Below are 14,636 nucleotides of genomic sequence, written 5' to 3' on the forward strand. Positions count from 1 at the left end.
AAGTTAATAAACACTGGTTTAAACGTTAAGCACATCATCACTATTAGATGTTATTAGATGGAAAAGGATCTGAGAGCCACTGGTGAAATCACTGTGTAATGAAAGATGGTCCGTCTGTGGCTACACTCGAATCCTTTCACGTCTATCTTTCCTGGACAAACAAAATAACTTATCAGGCAGTACACTCAAACAGCAGCAGTCAAATATTTGGTTTTAGATAAGAGGCCTGTGATTGTGTGTTATATGGCATAGTGTATTATCGTATCTTGGCTGCTTCATCCATTTTCTCTACAGCAACAACAAGACCACCACAGAGTGAAAAGTAACCAACATTTCAAGCTTTCACAGTTCCAGTAAAGTACATGTGTTCACACCTCGTTGCTTATGTATGAAGCTTATTAGATCGACTGAATCTCCGGTGGCAAAGAGAGGCTGAAAAAAATGTATGAATGTGCATATGCTCCAAATCACCTACATATCACACACACAAACACGTGAATGAATGAGGGCACAGTCATGTTTCCATGTCTCAACCAAGCATCCCTCTGCCTTCCAGTGCAGAAAGAATAACTTGGTCCACCTGAACTGAAGTGATGCTGAAACATCAGAGGAAACCAAATCAACTGTGGGCGGTGGATTAAAGGTGGACAGCAGGGTGGAAATCAGGGAGCAAAGCCCAGGGACACACACATTCTGCATCCTTTTTGTTAGCCCCCTTCTGACCTCGCCCTCCCGAGTCAGGCTGGCGTTCTTTAACACACACAGACACACAGACACACACACAGGGCCTCATATAGGTTTCTCTGGAGTCAGGTCTCAAAGAGAACTTCAACCACTCGCTGCTTTGAGTTTGGCTCTTTGGTAAAACGATACATCCTGTCTGGAGAGTGCTTATGCAACAGCAGACTGACTTTATATTACACCGACATCAAAAGGTATTTAAAAAATGTAAACCCCAAATCTGAAATCCACTCCCCCAGACTCTAAGCCTCAGCATCAGTTTTGAGAAGATGTGACGGGAAGCATATGAGGGAATAATCATTTAAGTTGAAATCTAGAACATTGAGTTTTCCCTTTGTTTCATGTTTTTGAAAAGTCATGACAAAGCCAGAACAAAAAAAAGATGATTCAGATACAGATCTTTCTTCATATTATAAGAAGGAACACTTTAAGAGCTACACATATTTAATGTTTCCACAATGACAATTCCTTGTGGAACTCAAATTGCTACCATTTGGTTGACAACGATACTTTAGGAAAGAACTGCTTCAAAAAGTCTAGCTTCCTATGTTTTTTACAGTGTAAAAAAAATCGTATCTGTTACATGGATATCACAACATCACGAGTGTGTTTGTGTCTGTACCAGTGTCAACAAACAAATCCCAACTACACCAACATCCTTCAAAGCCATTAGTCCAAGATGTGTTGTTGTGTAAGAGTATGAGTGGCTACTATCACCATGCTATTTCTGGACCACTTTAGTGACAGCATCTCAAATAACTTGCAAATGAAACACCCTGAAGTTTAAGAGCCTACAAAGAGACAGCAGCTGGAGTACATCTAAAAGCAATAGGCCATATGTTGAGATATGGCAGCATACACAAAGTGAGTGTCATGTTTTACCACTGCTTATGTTCTCATTTGGAAAGATTGAATCATTAGCAGCAGTTATACTGTCACCATCTTCCTATTCCCAAAAACAACAACTCTTACAAGGCTCTGAAAAGAGTTTATCATGCAAATATGGACATGGGTCCTCATGGACTACAAATCATCATGCACGGCATTGAGAGAGAGGCCAATGAACCCTCTGAATTCAACAATATTGCTGCCTAAACAAAAAACACACTTTTGTAAGTCTTTTCCCCCTGGTCAGCGTTCTAGTTGATGTTTTGCCAGTTCCATGCCCTCGGATCACTGCACAGCAATTGTCAGAGGCACAAAGCAGGGGGAAGTGGAGGATGGAGGATGAGTGATGTAACGGAGGGCCTGAATGAAAAAGAGACTGTATGTTTGGTATGTGCTGGGGGGCTTCCAAGCTAGAGAAAAAAAAGACTTCAAGTCATGCTTTTAGTGCTTTCAATGTGCTATTTCTCATATTCTCTACTTGAGATGTGAATACAGTCACATTCTTTTAATAAAGCATGCTTCAACAGAATGCTCTGCATGAAGTTCTTGAGGAAGCAGTGTATGGTGCTGGCTTGTATGTGGGGGGACTGACAAAAAGCCCCTCTCTCTCCAAGTCAAAGCCCTGGCTGAGGAAAGCCATAGCACTTTGTTCTTTCATAACACTATTATTTGTTCATGTCTAGTTCTATAATTCAGTCTGAATAAAGGGTACGCCAGTCTAAAAGCTACTTCTTCTGAATATTTCATTCTCCTACAAGAAAAACAGGGCGACTCTATTCACGGTGAGGGCTAGCCTATGGAAGTGGCGAGATTTGCTCAGGAAGCAATACATTTAAGTTTCCTTTCTTTATTTTTATATTTTATTTATAGCCGTTCAATCAAATTGCAAACAAAGGGAAAAGCTACAAAACAAAGCCGCATTCCCAAATCCATACCCAAGTGTTCTTAAAGAAATTAATCCTTTTTACATTTTGGGTTTCAAATTGACAGTTTTTAGACAAATGTGGGAAAGCAATGGAGAATGAAAAACACTGTGGTTAGAGAGGGAAGGAGAGTAAAGGTAATTTGGAGGCAGCTAAATTGATTTTTGAATTAAATCTACATCACGAGCGATGAAGACTAATCCACAAGACTGATTGATCGGTTTTAAGTTCACACAGTAGGATGTGCCATAGGAGCTTAGCCTGCACTTAGGATTGCATGCAAAAGCTATTTTAGCCCCCAAATATCTGGTTATGTGTGCCAGATGGCCATATGCTGGTTAGGCTTTAATTCCCCGAATGAAATCTTCTCAAGGCCACAGTGAAAGAGGAGGAATAGGCTGTGACCAGGGTACACAAAAAGAACAAGAGGGAGCTATCAATTTGGCAAAAAGCCCTATTTCTGTGAGTGTTTATAATTGTTATAATAGCAACAGAACTCAAAAGGTTGAAAGCAGCAAAACTAGACTACTATCAAACAGACCGTTGGATAAGAAAGTAACCTTTACAAGATGGCTTGTGGTTTACCAAAGAGGTTTGTAAAGCTACAGTAATGGGCTTGAACGACAAGTTGTGTGTCTATTTTGACTTTTGACACATTGTTGAATGTCAGAGGTCATAAAGACAAAAAAAAATACAAATACATCCTTAAATATTCTATAGTTGTAACAATGAATATTTCATATCAGACGTTAATTATCATATTGCAAAACAACAGATGGTGTGCACTTTAATCAAAACACAATACAAAGTATTTTGTGATTAAATGGCAGCTTAAGCTTGGCCAGAAGTCATGTGATTAAGCTAAACAGAACCCTTAAAATGTTATGCCAGCATAGGCTTAAATCTTTTAAACATCAAACACTAAACCCCCGTAGACCTGATGGGAGGCTGTAAAAAGTTTGGTCTTACATACAGCATAGAGCCTTACTCAACTGAATTACTGTTCGTTACTATGGATTCTGACATTGCTAGGTTTTTATTCTAGCACAAACTATCAAACATCTGATGAAACATCTCAAACTTGTCATGTAGCATAATGCACAGGGTGGGATGTATTTCTTACTGGAAGTTTTTATATGCACTAAAAATGCCTCCACTCTCCATCTGCATGCGCACTCTGTTCCAACAGCCATATTTTAGCCAAACTATGGCTAAATGCACAACTTCCTTGTGAAACCTCACGCAGCAAATCTTTGGCTTGTTAAAGGAAACACACACATACAAACCCATGACAACTGACAATTTTCAGTACTTTTGCACTTTCAATTTTATTTTTATTGAACAATTTTTTTTAAGACTTTGAAGAAATGGTGACTTTTATTGAATAGTTGTGAGAATGTTTGGAGGGCTGGCATAAATCACTGGGAATTACAATGCAATCACACAACAGCCCTCATTCAACACATAGTTTGTGTTAAGTCATTGCTAGAAAGAAGCTTTGTTGGGCCAGGAGGTGCAGAGACATGAGCTGCAACGGAGCGATTCGGTGCAACGGGAAGGCAGGACAGGTGTAATCACTCAGGTATGAAACAAACCCTGAGGGGCACTTACGAAAAGAAAAATAGATTGGGGAGGAGATAAACCGGTTATTTCCGAGAATACGAGCAGACGTAATAGCTGCACTCATATCTGTCATAATACTCTGTAATATGGTCTTTGTGACCTCTGTGGTCATGACGCTCCCCAGAGCTGTGGTAGAATCCGACTGTTGTTGGGATTACCAGCACTTTTTATGTAATACTACACAGGGCCGGTGCATTAGAGCTCAGTGCCAGATTTTGTTTTCCTTTGGTGATTTAAGCTAGTGCTTTCCCAGCTTTTTCATTTGAAAAAAGATTTCTATCTGTGAAGTGTGACTCAGCGGTTTGACCAGTATGCTCTTGTTATGTGGGTGTTTTGGTAGAAGCCTTTAAAGACTTTTCTCTGATAATAAAGGGTGTGCTAGCAAGTTGTGTATGTTTCCTATTGAGGAATGGGGCAGACGAAAAAAGCCTTGTTTGAAGTAAAAACATCCAGTGACACCAGGAAACATTTTCACTCTAGTGTGAAAAAGAACTTACTACTGGCACCAAGCCAAAATAACAATGTAGTTTTAAACATAAGACACACATGATAACACAACCCTGTGACAAGATTTATGAGTCAAATCAATCACAGAGCACTATATTCATAGATCAATGATCTTTAAACAAATGCTTCCAGATGCACAAGCTCCCTCAGAGCTTCGTTAGACTACCTTTTGCGTCATTCTCAACCCTTCGGCCTCTTTGATTCCAATTGAATATATACAACCTCATACTGCGTCCATACCTCAGTGTTCTGACAATCATTTATAGGGACTCAGTACATGGCTGCCATCCTTTGTTGCAGTTTTTGCAGTGCTAAACAGCTCCTTTGTTCAACCCTGAACCCAAACTGATGAGGTCAGCAGGCCCATGTTTGTAGTTGCCATGCAAGACAAGATCAGACCAGACATGGCATGTTTACAGGCAAAATCAGAGCCGAAGCAAGACACCTTGACCATATCAGCTACAGCGCATCACAACAGAGGTAACGCGACAGATGATCTCTCCCTAGCCTGCATTATGATGAGATCATTGTTTATTATACAGTGTATCCCATGGAGATGGATAGATATACTTTATTGATCCCAAGCTGGGAAATTGCAGTGGGTACGGGTAGGTCTTTGAGTTCATTCCTTCTGCATCCAATAACTTCACAACGAGTGCACAGTAACCAGTCCAACAGATACAGGTGAATCCTGTGAGGGTCACAGCCTCTGACTGAGCTTTAAAATCCTATTAAGGTGGATGGTCTGGAACGTTCCTTTGCCTGGAGTCTACTAGTAGGATCAAAAGCTCAAGAGCAAAGCCTTGTTTAAAACAATCCCTCTGTCTAGCCTACTCACCAAGAAAATTCAAACACCTTAAAAAACATAAAAGCAATTCTTTACATAAATAAAAGCGTTTAAGATGACACATTGCTATTTATTTATAGGGTTATAAACTCTAGACACACTGTTACTGTGAAGGCAGTTTCCTGTCAATTTAAGACAGTTACTTTGTTGCCAGAGACGGATGAATAACACTGATATATAATGACAATTTTGCTCAAAACAGAGTGGAATAATGGTGATTATCATTGCAGATTCTGAATCTAAATTCTGAACGGCAAGACAGCATGTAAAAATTGAGAGTCCAGTATTTATAGCTTGCAGAGGTTATGTAAGCCTTTTAAAAAAATCACTTAAGATGTTTCATCTTAGCCCTGGTGAATGGGATGAATTGAGCAAGGATGAGCATGCATGACCCCTTGGAGCTTGGAGCACATCTTGGCTAAAATCTAGTTGAAAAGATTAACATGTACATATTGATGGAAATATAAAAACCAGCTGAGGCTATACCGTGCCTAATGCAATTCACCTTGTTAGAAGGTGTTAAACTGAGTGAGTCTAGGTGTTGCCTTGGAGTTAAATTTACACAGTGCTAGGGCTGCCATTCCATCCAAAGAGTCTATTCAGTTTTTCCATACATATTTCATACTGCCATATGCTTCCTCTGATTAGCATCAGAGCGGATTATGTCTGCCCTTTAACTCTCTGCTCTGATCACTGATGGAGTTGATTTTACAAACAAAATACACCAGACACCCTCACCCCCCTCTGCCTCTAAACAAAAACACATAGTGGTTCTGTTTTTACTGTATGAGCAATCAAGATTAGAAATATTGCTATAGGAAGCAATATAGAGCAAGGTTGTGTCTCGTCAGTGCTAATGATGCTAACTGCACTGCAGATGACAAACACGCCTTCCACAGCTGTACTCTGACTCAAAACTATTTTCTGCAATGTAGACAACACTTCCACAAAGAAAAATGAAGGGCCACTATGAACTGGGAATTGTGCAATCAATAAATGCACAATGGTCAGCATCAGCAAATATGCTCAAACTTCCCAAAGGAGAGCCACTTAATAAACAAGCGATGCATTGCGTTGTGCGTCTATTGCTGTAATATCCACCAATGCTGCTGATTAAACAACTGGTGCATGTATTTATACTGATTTGGCACATTTACTTGAAATGCACAATGGCAGCCCAAAAGTGCTTTCTGACTTCCCCTCAGAGTCCATTCCCCTGGCTTAACATGTCCATATGACTAATGTGCTGAATATATCCAAGCTCTAGTTTCTCCACAGCTGCTATATAAAGACCTTTACTTTCTCTGTATCCAGGCTGTATTCATTTTAACATTAGCGGTAAGTGATAAATAACAAACACGCTTTGAAAAATAGTGTGAAAGGAGCTGCTGTAGAGAGGGACAGCTTTCACCTGACAAGAAACACCACGACTGAAATCAACAGAGACATGATTCCTTAATCAGGACAGAGAGGAAGATCATTTCTGAATCTGTAAGAATAATTCAAATAGGCTGAGATGCAAAAGAGAATTATTTGTGCAATAGATCATCATAGTTTCATGTTTTTCCCAAAATTTTAGAGGTTGGATTTCTGGAAAAGCATATTTCTGTGATGTCAGAAAATGTGCAACGTTATCCCCACTTTAAACTAAATCACATGGCCTCCTTCTCTATGATGGCTGGCTTCACCATGCCTTCTAGTGAGGCTGTTCAGACCAACTGCAAACACTTTTGATTTCTGATGTTGCCAGACAACACATCATCAAAACTGGTTCTACCGGGGCCGCTGAGCCTTAAATAAAAACCCTCGGAGTTTGTGGCAGCTGTAGTGTGGGCTAATTGAGCAGAGCCACATAGAGAGAAAGAGGAGTACAGGCATCAGACTCCTTAATCTGTGATTAGACAAGTGTGCAGGGCATCCATCTCAATGCTATTTGAGAGCTGACACTCTAGGGACTGTTATGTCATCAACTAGACAGCAAAGGCAAAATTTCTTTTCAGGATATTATTTAGCCAAGACACGGGTAACATCCATTGAGTTTATAAGCACAGGAATGAGAATAAGGAAATGGTCTATGGTCGGGCAATAATAAAAAAAAAACATTTGACTGAGTGGGATAAACATAACTACACTTGTGTTTGTTTACAAGTAGACAGTGCTAGATTGTAGAACAGGATCCCTGACTGCCATTATGACAATGTTTTATGTTTTCAAATGGTCTGTCATGTGCTCTCATTCATCCACACCACTGTGTTTTGTGTCTGGAATAATGGTCTCTGTGTTGCTGCTGGCACATACAGCTCAGGAAATGCCTGAATGGGAGAGGTGGGAAATTAATAGAGAAAGAACAAGAGAGAAATACGAGTTGAGAGACATTGTCCCAAATGTGCTTATTTTGACAGGATCCTCCCTGTGTCAGAGGACAGTTTCCTTGCTTCACTTGTTGGATTAGGAAGTTGGATCTCTTCACTAGCAGAGACCCCAGTATCCACCCACACAAGAATCTGGCCTTTCTCACATTTTGAGGTCCAGGCAGGGGGAAACAAACCTTTCTTCCCTTTGTGGGGAATTCAACATGAACATTCAGCACATGCCCCGTTCACTGTGAAGCTCTGAGCCAGTTCAGCAAAACTTTTCAACTGAGTGAGCAATCCATAGCTCCAATCCTGCCCCCCAAGAGTGCAGGTTGTTGGTCAACAACAGCATACAAAAGGGGGCTGAGGACAGAGCAAAGCAGCCTGGCTTCAGCTCTAGTTGCCAGGAATGTGGAACGTTTCCCAAGGAAATTCCTCCTCCTCCAGGAAGACAGGGAAGGAAACCAAGAGAATTTTGACACATTTCAGGCAGTGGGAGTGAGCATGAAAAAGAGGGGAGTGAAGGTGCTGATTGGTCCACTGTTAGCAAAGCGTGTGAAGAGTGTGTTGGAGCATGTAGCAGAGTAATATTTGAAAAACCTACTAATGTATTTTAAGAAGGAACTACAAACCGTTCACTAAATGGCGTGGAGAAATTCCATTTTAATTCTCTACAATGGTAACGGACAAAATGCAGTTAAAAAGCAATTACATGGGTGCCTGGTTAGCTCAGCGGTAGAGCTGGCGACCCATAAAGCGAGTTGCTGCAGCGGCCCCGGGTTCGAATCCTCTGCTGCGTGTCTTCTCTCTCTACCCCCCTTTCCTGTCGGTATTCAGCTGTCTCTATCAAATAAGGGCATGAAAAGGCCAAAAAAATAACTTAAAAAAAAGGAAGCAATTACATTAAACTCTTAATTCCATGACCAATATCATTACTTTCAACTTCTTCATCAGTGAGCCAGATCTCCTTAAGTTAAATTATGTACAATGGGGCACTCGTTTATCCATGGTATGGGTTTCTTCCCAAGCTCAAGTCCCTGAACTCAAATGCTTGTACTGATTTGGCTCTGGGGCATTATTTCAATGTCAATTAACTTTAGGGATAACTCTTAAATGTAAGTGTTTAGGGGTTTTTTTCTGTCGTTTTCCAACTAAGGAACAGTAACTGGATTACTCTCAACTGGCAAATGTTAAAAGGTCCCGGAGACTGAACAGCTGCTGGATCACAGCAACTGAGCCATTTCTGTGCATCAGATGTCAATACTGTTGGTGTAGCTGAACGAAGACTGTAAACAATGACGCAGACGGACATGAAGTGCTGTGTCACAATCCTGAAGGGCACTGGAGATGGCTGGTGAGCCTTGTTTATGATTGCAAAAGGAAGCAGAGGATTAAAGCAGGCCGTGTCTGTGTGCAGCATCAGATTACTAACTCTTCTTTTCCTGTTATGAAATCAGATTACCGCGGCCCCCCTGCTAGGAGAAACAATATCCAAGCCTTGAGATGGAGGAGTTATTGAGGAGGTGAAAGGGGAAAGTAAGCTCATATTATCTGACAGACATGCCTCCTTTATTTGCAACCACATTGAATGGTTTCATCTAAGGTTTAAAAATGAACATGCAGAGAATTAGATGTTAAATCAAAGAGATTAAGGCCAGGGATGTACTGGAGATTGCATGCCAACAATTCAAACTTCAGGATATAATAAATGGCTGTGTGCATTGCAGCATAGGGGATATGTAAAGACTTGTGGCTGATGGCTTCATCTCCACTGACCTAGAACAAAGAAGACACAATAATGTTGCTCCAGTCCAGGCCTGAGTTTCTTTTTGTTTATCGTCTTTATTTGCTGACATACACAGCGCACATCAGTTTGATACACGATACAGAATTGGGGCAGAAGAAACAAACATCTGACCGGAGTACACTCAATTACGTTTGTGATAAGGCTCTGCCACTCGCCAGAGAATAAGGTCATCTTGGGACTCACATGGATCAAAGAGCCAGAAAGAAGGATGGTCTGCTCACCCGAGATAAACGTCAGAGGAATAGAGGAAAGATGTTGTTTTGCAGCTTGTGGGAAAACCTTTAGGATATCTTCACCTCTCTGAACCCAGATAGAGAAACGTAAAAGAGGGATACATATTTGGAGAAAAAAATATCATGGACTGAAAATGTCACACAAAAATATCTAGCTTTTTGGAAATGTTTTTTTATTCCGTGACCAAAATAAAACTATGCTTATTTTGAAAACCTGTCAATTGGTAATACCCTTTTGGAAACAATAAAGCCTGGCGAGCTTGTACGGCAAACACGACCAGATTGCTTGGTTGCTCCCTGTCATGTTAGTGGTGAGGGTAAAGGTCACAAGTTTTGACCCCAGGTTGTAAAAGATCTTTGAACTTGGTAAGAAGCTCATGCTGCTACACATTCTTTATTGTTAGTAGATAAACATAGCACCATCTTGCCCTCCGCATTAGTGTCATTACTGCAAATACCACATCATTCTCTTAACAAACGCCTGCCTTGCCATAGATATAGGCAGGCCATTTGGATTCCTGAGCAGGCTTTACTCCTAGTGTATACTGCTGAGTAATTAACTCAACCAAACTTAACCATTTTTGGTATGCTGACAAAAAAAGGAAAGTTGAACAAAGTTGGTTGCGCTATATAATCCCATGCATGCATTTTATTTTCAAACGTCTGTCATGAGAGGGAGACAATACCTGTGAAAATGCCTTTTTACATTTAAGGCAACCCCACCGATGAGTCCCTTGTTTGCCATCTAGTTTACATGCACACAAGTCTTATCTTTTAAAAGATATCCTTGAATCAATAGACAAGCATTTCAGGAGTCACCTTGTGCACTTTACCGTCTTTGTTTACTCAGCAGTATCACCACAAGCATTTGTCAGCAATGTGTTGTGGGTAAAAAAAAGGCAGGGTAAACCCCTCTCTGCTCCTAGCACACCCTCCAGATATGTTCTGTTACTTTTTAGAAGGTTAAAACGAGAACAACAAAAAAAACTCAGCTTATAAGAAATAAGCTGCAACACCAATACCACATGGTATTAGAAACTCTGGAGGGTGGCAGACTGGCAGGCAGTGCTGGATTAAAAACAATGCTGCTTCAACAGGCCTATGGATGGAGCTGCCACAACACTTGTTTGAGAGGTAGAAAAGAGTTAATACTGTATCACACACAAGATTGCATGTGTGTAAATTCAAATATAATAAGCAATTGCTAATAACAAGTGCCAGAGTACAAGACTCCTTGCCCCAAATAACAGATCTAACGTGATCCTGCATAATGGTCAAGATGTACATGAAAGAAGTTGGTAAACCAAAATAAAAGTGGTCCAGTGCCATAGATGTGACAACAGCAGAACTGTAAGGACCCACAATCCCATGCTGAGAGGGCCTACAAGAGCTGACAACATATTTTCCATTGTGAATAAAATATTTTCTCCTAAGCATGGCTTTCAGTGCGGCTGCAGGGCTTAGGAGGATCATTTCTTTTATTAACAAACAACAGCTGCATGGGATGTTTTAGAGTGCCACAATAAAAAACAGTCAAATTGCTAACAGCCCTATGCCCTCATGTGAAACCGTGCCACTTAACTGGACACCCACATTTGCTGAAGGCTAGCGGAGGAACAAACAGCTGCACACAAAATGGCCCAGCCCCTGAAAGAATGCCAAGGCAGAATCCCCAAAACAGGCCTTGGGTTGGGCTCCATGCAAGCCCGTTCACACCAGTCTGGGATAAGTGGTCTAAAAACACATAAGGCAGAAATAGGCTTGGCTAATGCTGTGAGCACTGCAACTCCAAGCCATCGTGTTAAACAAAAATTAGTACACTTTTTTAGCCTAAATAAACAATTCTGTCATACATCATTATCTACTAGGTTTGTGTCAGACAGCTACTGCGGTGTTATGCTGAACAATGACTGGTAACGCTTTACTCTATGCCTCATCAATAATACATTATCATCCTCATCCTTATCCATCTTTAATACAACACCTTGTATGTCATCCACTATAAAGAGAAAGAGCACACAGCGTGCAGGCAGAGATGTGGGGATCAATGCGCCATGTATGCGCCATGTTTTCTGCTTTCTCTGCTAGTCTTAAAACTCAATGGATGTAGTTATCAGAAGCACGCTCACTCGAGTCTGTCGGAAAACAAGCCTTGTACAGTAGGTGCTTGTACAGTATGTCAGTGATATCTGTGTCTAAGAAAATAGCTGTAAAACCTCAGGCACTTCATCACACACACCAATGATCTTATTGTTGCGGAAGATGTGAGATTAAGGTCACGAAAAGTAACTGTTGCTTCAAGAGCTACAATAAAAATAATGGAATCATATTTTTCAGAAATAGGACTACAATGAAAGGGGTATTGAGCTGTCAAATTAGGAAGCAATGCTGTCACTTCAAACTCTTTTCATTCCCACTCTAGTTGGCTTCAAATCAGCTGAGTTGCCACAGACAAAACAGAAATTGAAAGAACACCATTGCTGTAAATTATCAATGTTTTGCAGGCATGCGGGCAAACACACACACGCACGCACACATCGACTGTGGAGGAAACCCTCCCCTTGCAAGCCCACTTCTCTTCCCAATGAGTGGAACAGATCTAGGTCAAAGCTGATTAATGTGCCCACAGCTCCCGAGAGGCTTCTGGTCAGGTGGCAGCAATGCCTGCTCACTGACGATGAATACTAATGCAGAGTATTACTGAATATCACTGCTCTGCTCGAAATCAAACGGAGTCATCGGACAGCCGATGCGGATGACTGCGAGTAAATTCACATGCACACATAATAAAAAACAAAACAATCAAAACAGTTGACTCTCTCCCTTGTGCCAGCTGCTGTGTCAACACCATGAGTGTGTGTGTGTGTGTTAGGCAACGCTGAGCTACACAGGGGCATCCTCTGAACATAAACATAAAAACAGCCCCTTAAACACAGGAAGGCAAAAAATGATTTGATTTTATTTTTTTTTTTTTTAAATGGCCAGACAGCTGTTGAACTGCCCATTTGCTCAGACAGCTCATGACACACACACACACACACACACACAGAGGGAGAGAGAGAGCTGCTGCTACAGGATGAAAAAGGATGTCTGCTGCTTTATTTATAGATAGGTTAGTTATGTTGCTGTTGGGTGGCATGCATTCAGTAAATCAGTTCAAGCACAGGCCTACATGGACCAAGAGGGGATGTGTAAATATCTGCAAAAGCTTTTTGACAACGAAGCTGAAGATAGAGCAGCAGCAGCCTCGTCTGACCGATCAACTAGTCAGCTCAACTTTTTTTTTTTGTTAACGCCAGCTCGTTATCACAGAGGGTCGGAATAAGACTGTAAAAACAACACCCACTGTTAACAAAACAACTACACGCTTGGGAGAGTGTACCACCTCTAAAACATGGATGCAAATTAGACGACTTAGCACTGGCCATTCTAGTTGACTGCACTTTTATTCAGAAAAACAGGATTTTGGAGCGAAATGCTTCACGCACGAAACATGAGAGCAACACCAGTGCTACGTGCTAGTTAGCTTTAGCGTTAGCCACCGTGGCTAGTTAGCCTGCTAGTGAGCAACCCAACACTGTTTTGGAAATGTGTGGCAGCTCGTCTCTCTCGCCTCACGTTACAGTCAACGAGGGCGTTGTTTAGTCCGACGCTGTGCATCAAAGCGACACGGTGGGGTTTGTTTGTTTTTTATTTTGTTACCTCGGAACGCAGCTTGGGGATGATCGGTCTATCTCCCAGGTCGCGAAGAGGTTCATGGGTACAGGCATGCTGCCGGAGCCCAGGACCACAGCCCCGGCTAGCACTCCGGTCGGGAGGGTTGTCGGTGCTGGTCCACCGCCGCCACCGCTGCTCGGGTTCAGGAAAGCGGCCCGGACGCCTCCTCTCTCTACAGCCGCCGCCATCATCACCTCCACTGCCTGGGGAGCAGCTTCTAGGTATGTGTCGGACGAACGCGGGAGCCGCTGAACTCTGTGCTGCCTGCTCCTCCTGCTCCTCCTGCTCCTCCAGACTCCCAGCTCCTCTACACTGACTGGAGATGCTGATAGGCGGGGCGGGGCATGTCACTACTGATAGGGGGCAGCACGTCGCTGGTTCTAGGGTGGGACATCTTTACTGTTAACCATGCCTAAAAAAAAAAAACATATTGCACATGTTTTCCTGTAAATACACAGAAAATACATAGATACATAAATCACTTTAAGTCACTTTTTGCACTATTTAATTCACTACTTGCACTGTAAGTACTGGACAGTTCACATACATGTTTATATACATATGAATTAAGTTACTGCTGTATATATATATTTACACCATCCCACTACCTCCTGCTGTGTAACCTGTGCAATATTCCATATTAATATATCCATATTAATCACATCTGTATAAAAGATATAGTGTACATACAACTCTTATTCTATTTTTTTATTTTTTTTTATTTGTTTTTTATGGTTTTTCTTATCTGTTGTGTTGTATCTGGAGCCTCTGTAGCAAGTGAATTCGAATAAAGTTTATCTTATCTTACTCACATGACAGGACAAGTATTTAGGAGTTGCTATTAAAAGACAGTGATGTTACAGGAAATAATAAGCTTCCATCATTTGTGTTTGTTGGCTCTGTGTAATAAAACATATGGGGCAGAGTAATAAATAACAATCAGAATCAGAAATACTTTTCTTTTTTCTACAGTTGTTCACACAACGTTAAAGAAAT

General features: G+C 41.3%; 1 protein-coding gene across 1 annotated transcript in view; it reads right to left on the bottom strand.

Moving 5' to 3' along the window:
* The window catches only part of zmp:0000000755 (phosphofurin acidic cluster sorting protein 2), a 45,965-nt gene extending 31,996 nt beyond the window's left edge, over nucleotides 1–13,969 (bottom strand). The window contains exon 1 of the mRNA XM_035664020.1: nucleotides 13,626–13,969. Coding sequence (XP_035519913.1) covers nucleotides 13,626–13,831 — 206 coding nt within the window. The 5' untranslated portion in view covers nucleotides 13,832–13,969. The remainder of the gene's footprint in view (nucleotides 1–13,625) is intronic.
* Nucleotides 13,970–14,636: the final 667 nt, after the last annotated feature.

Source organism: Morone saxatilis, unplaced genomic scaffold (assembly GCF_004916995.1).
Source record: "Morone saxatilis isolate NCDOM2014 unplaced genomic scaffold, NCSU_SB_2.0 Contig19, whole genome shotgun sequence".
Taxonomy (NCBI): Eukaryota; Metazoa; Chordata; class Actinopteri; family Moronidae; genus Morone; species Morone saxatilis.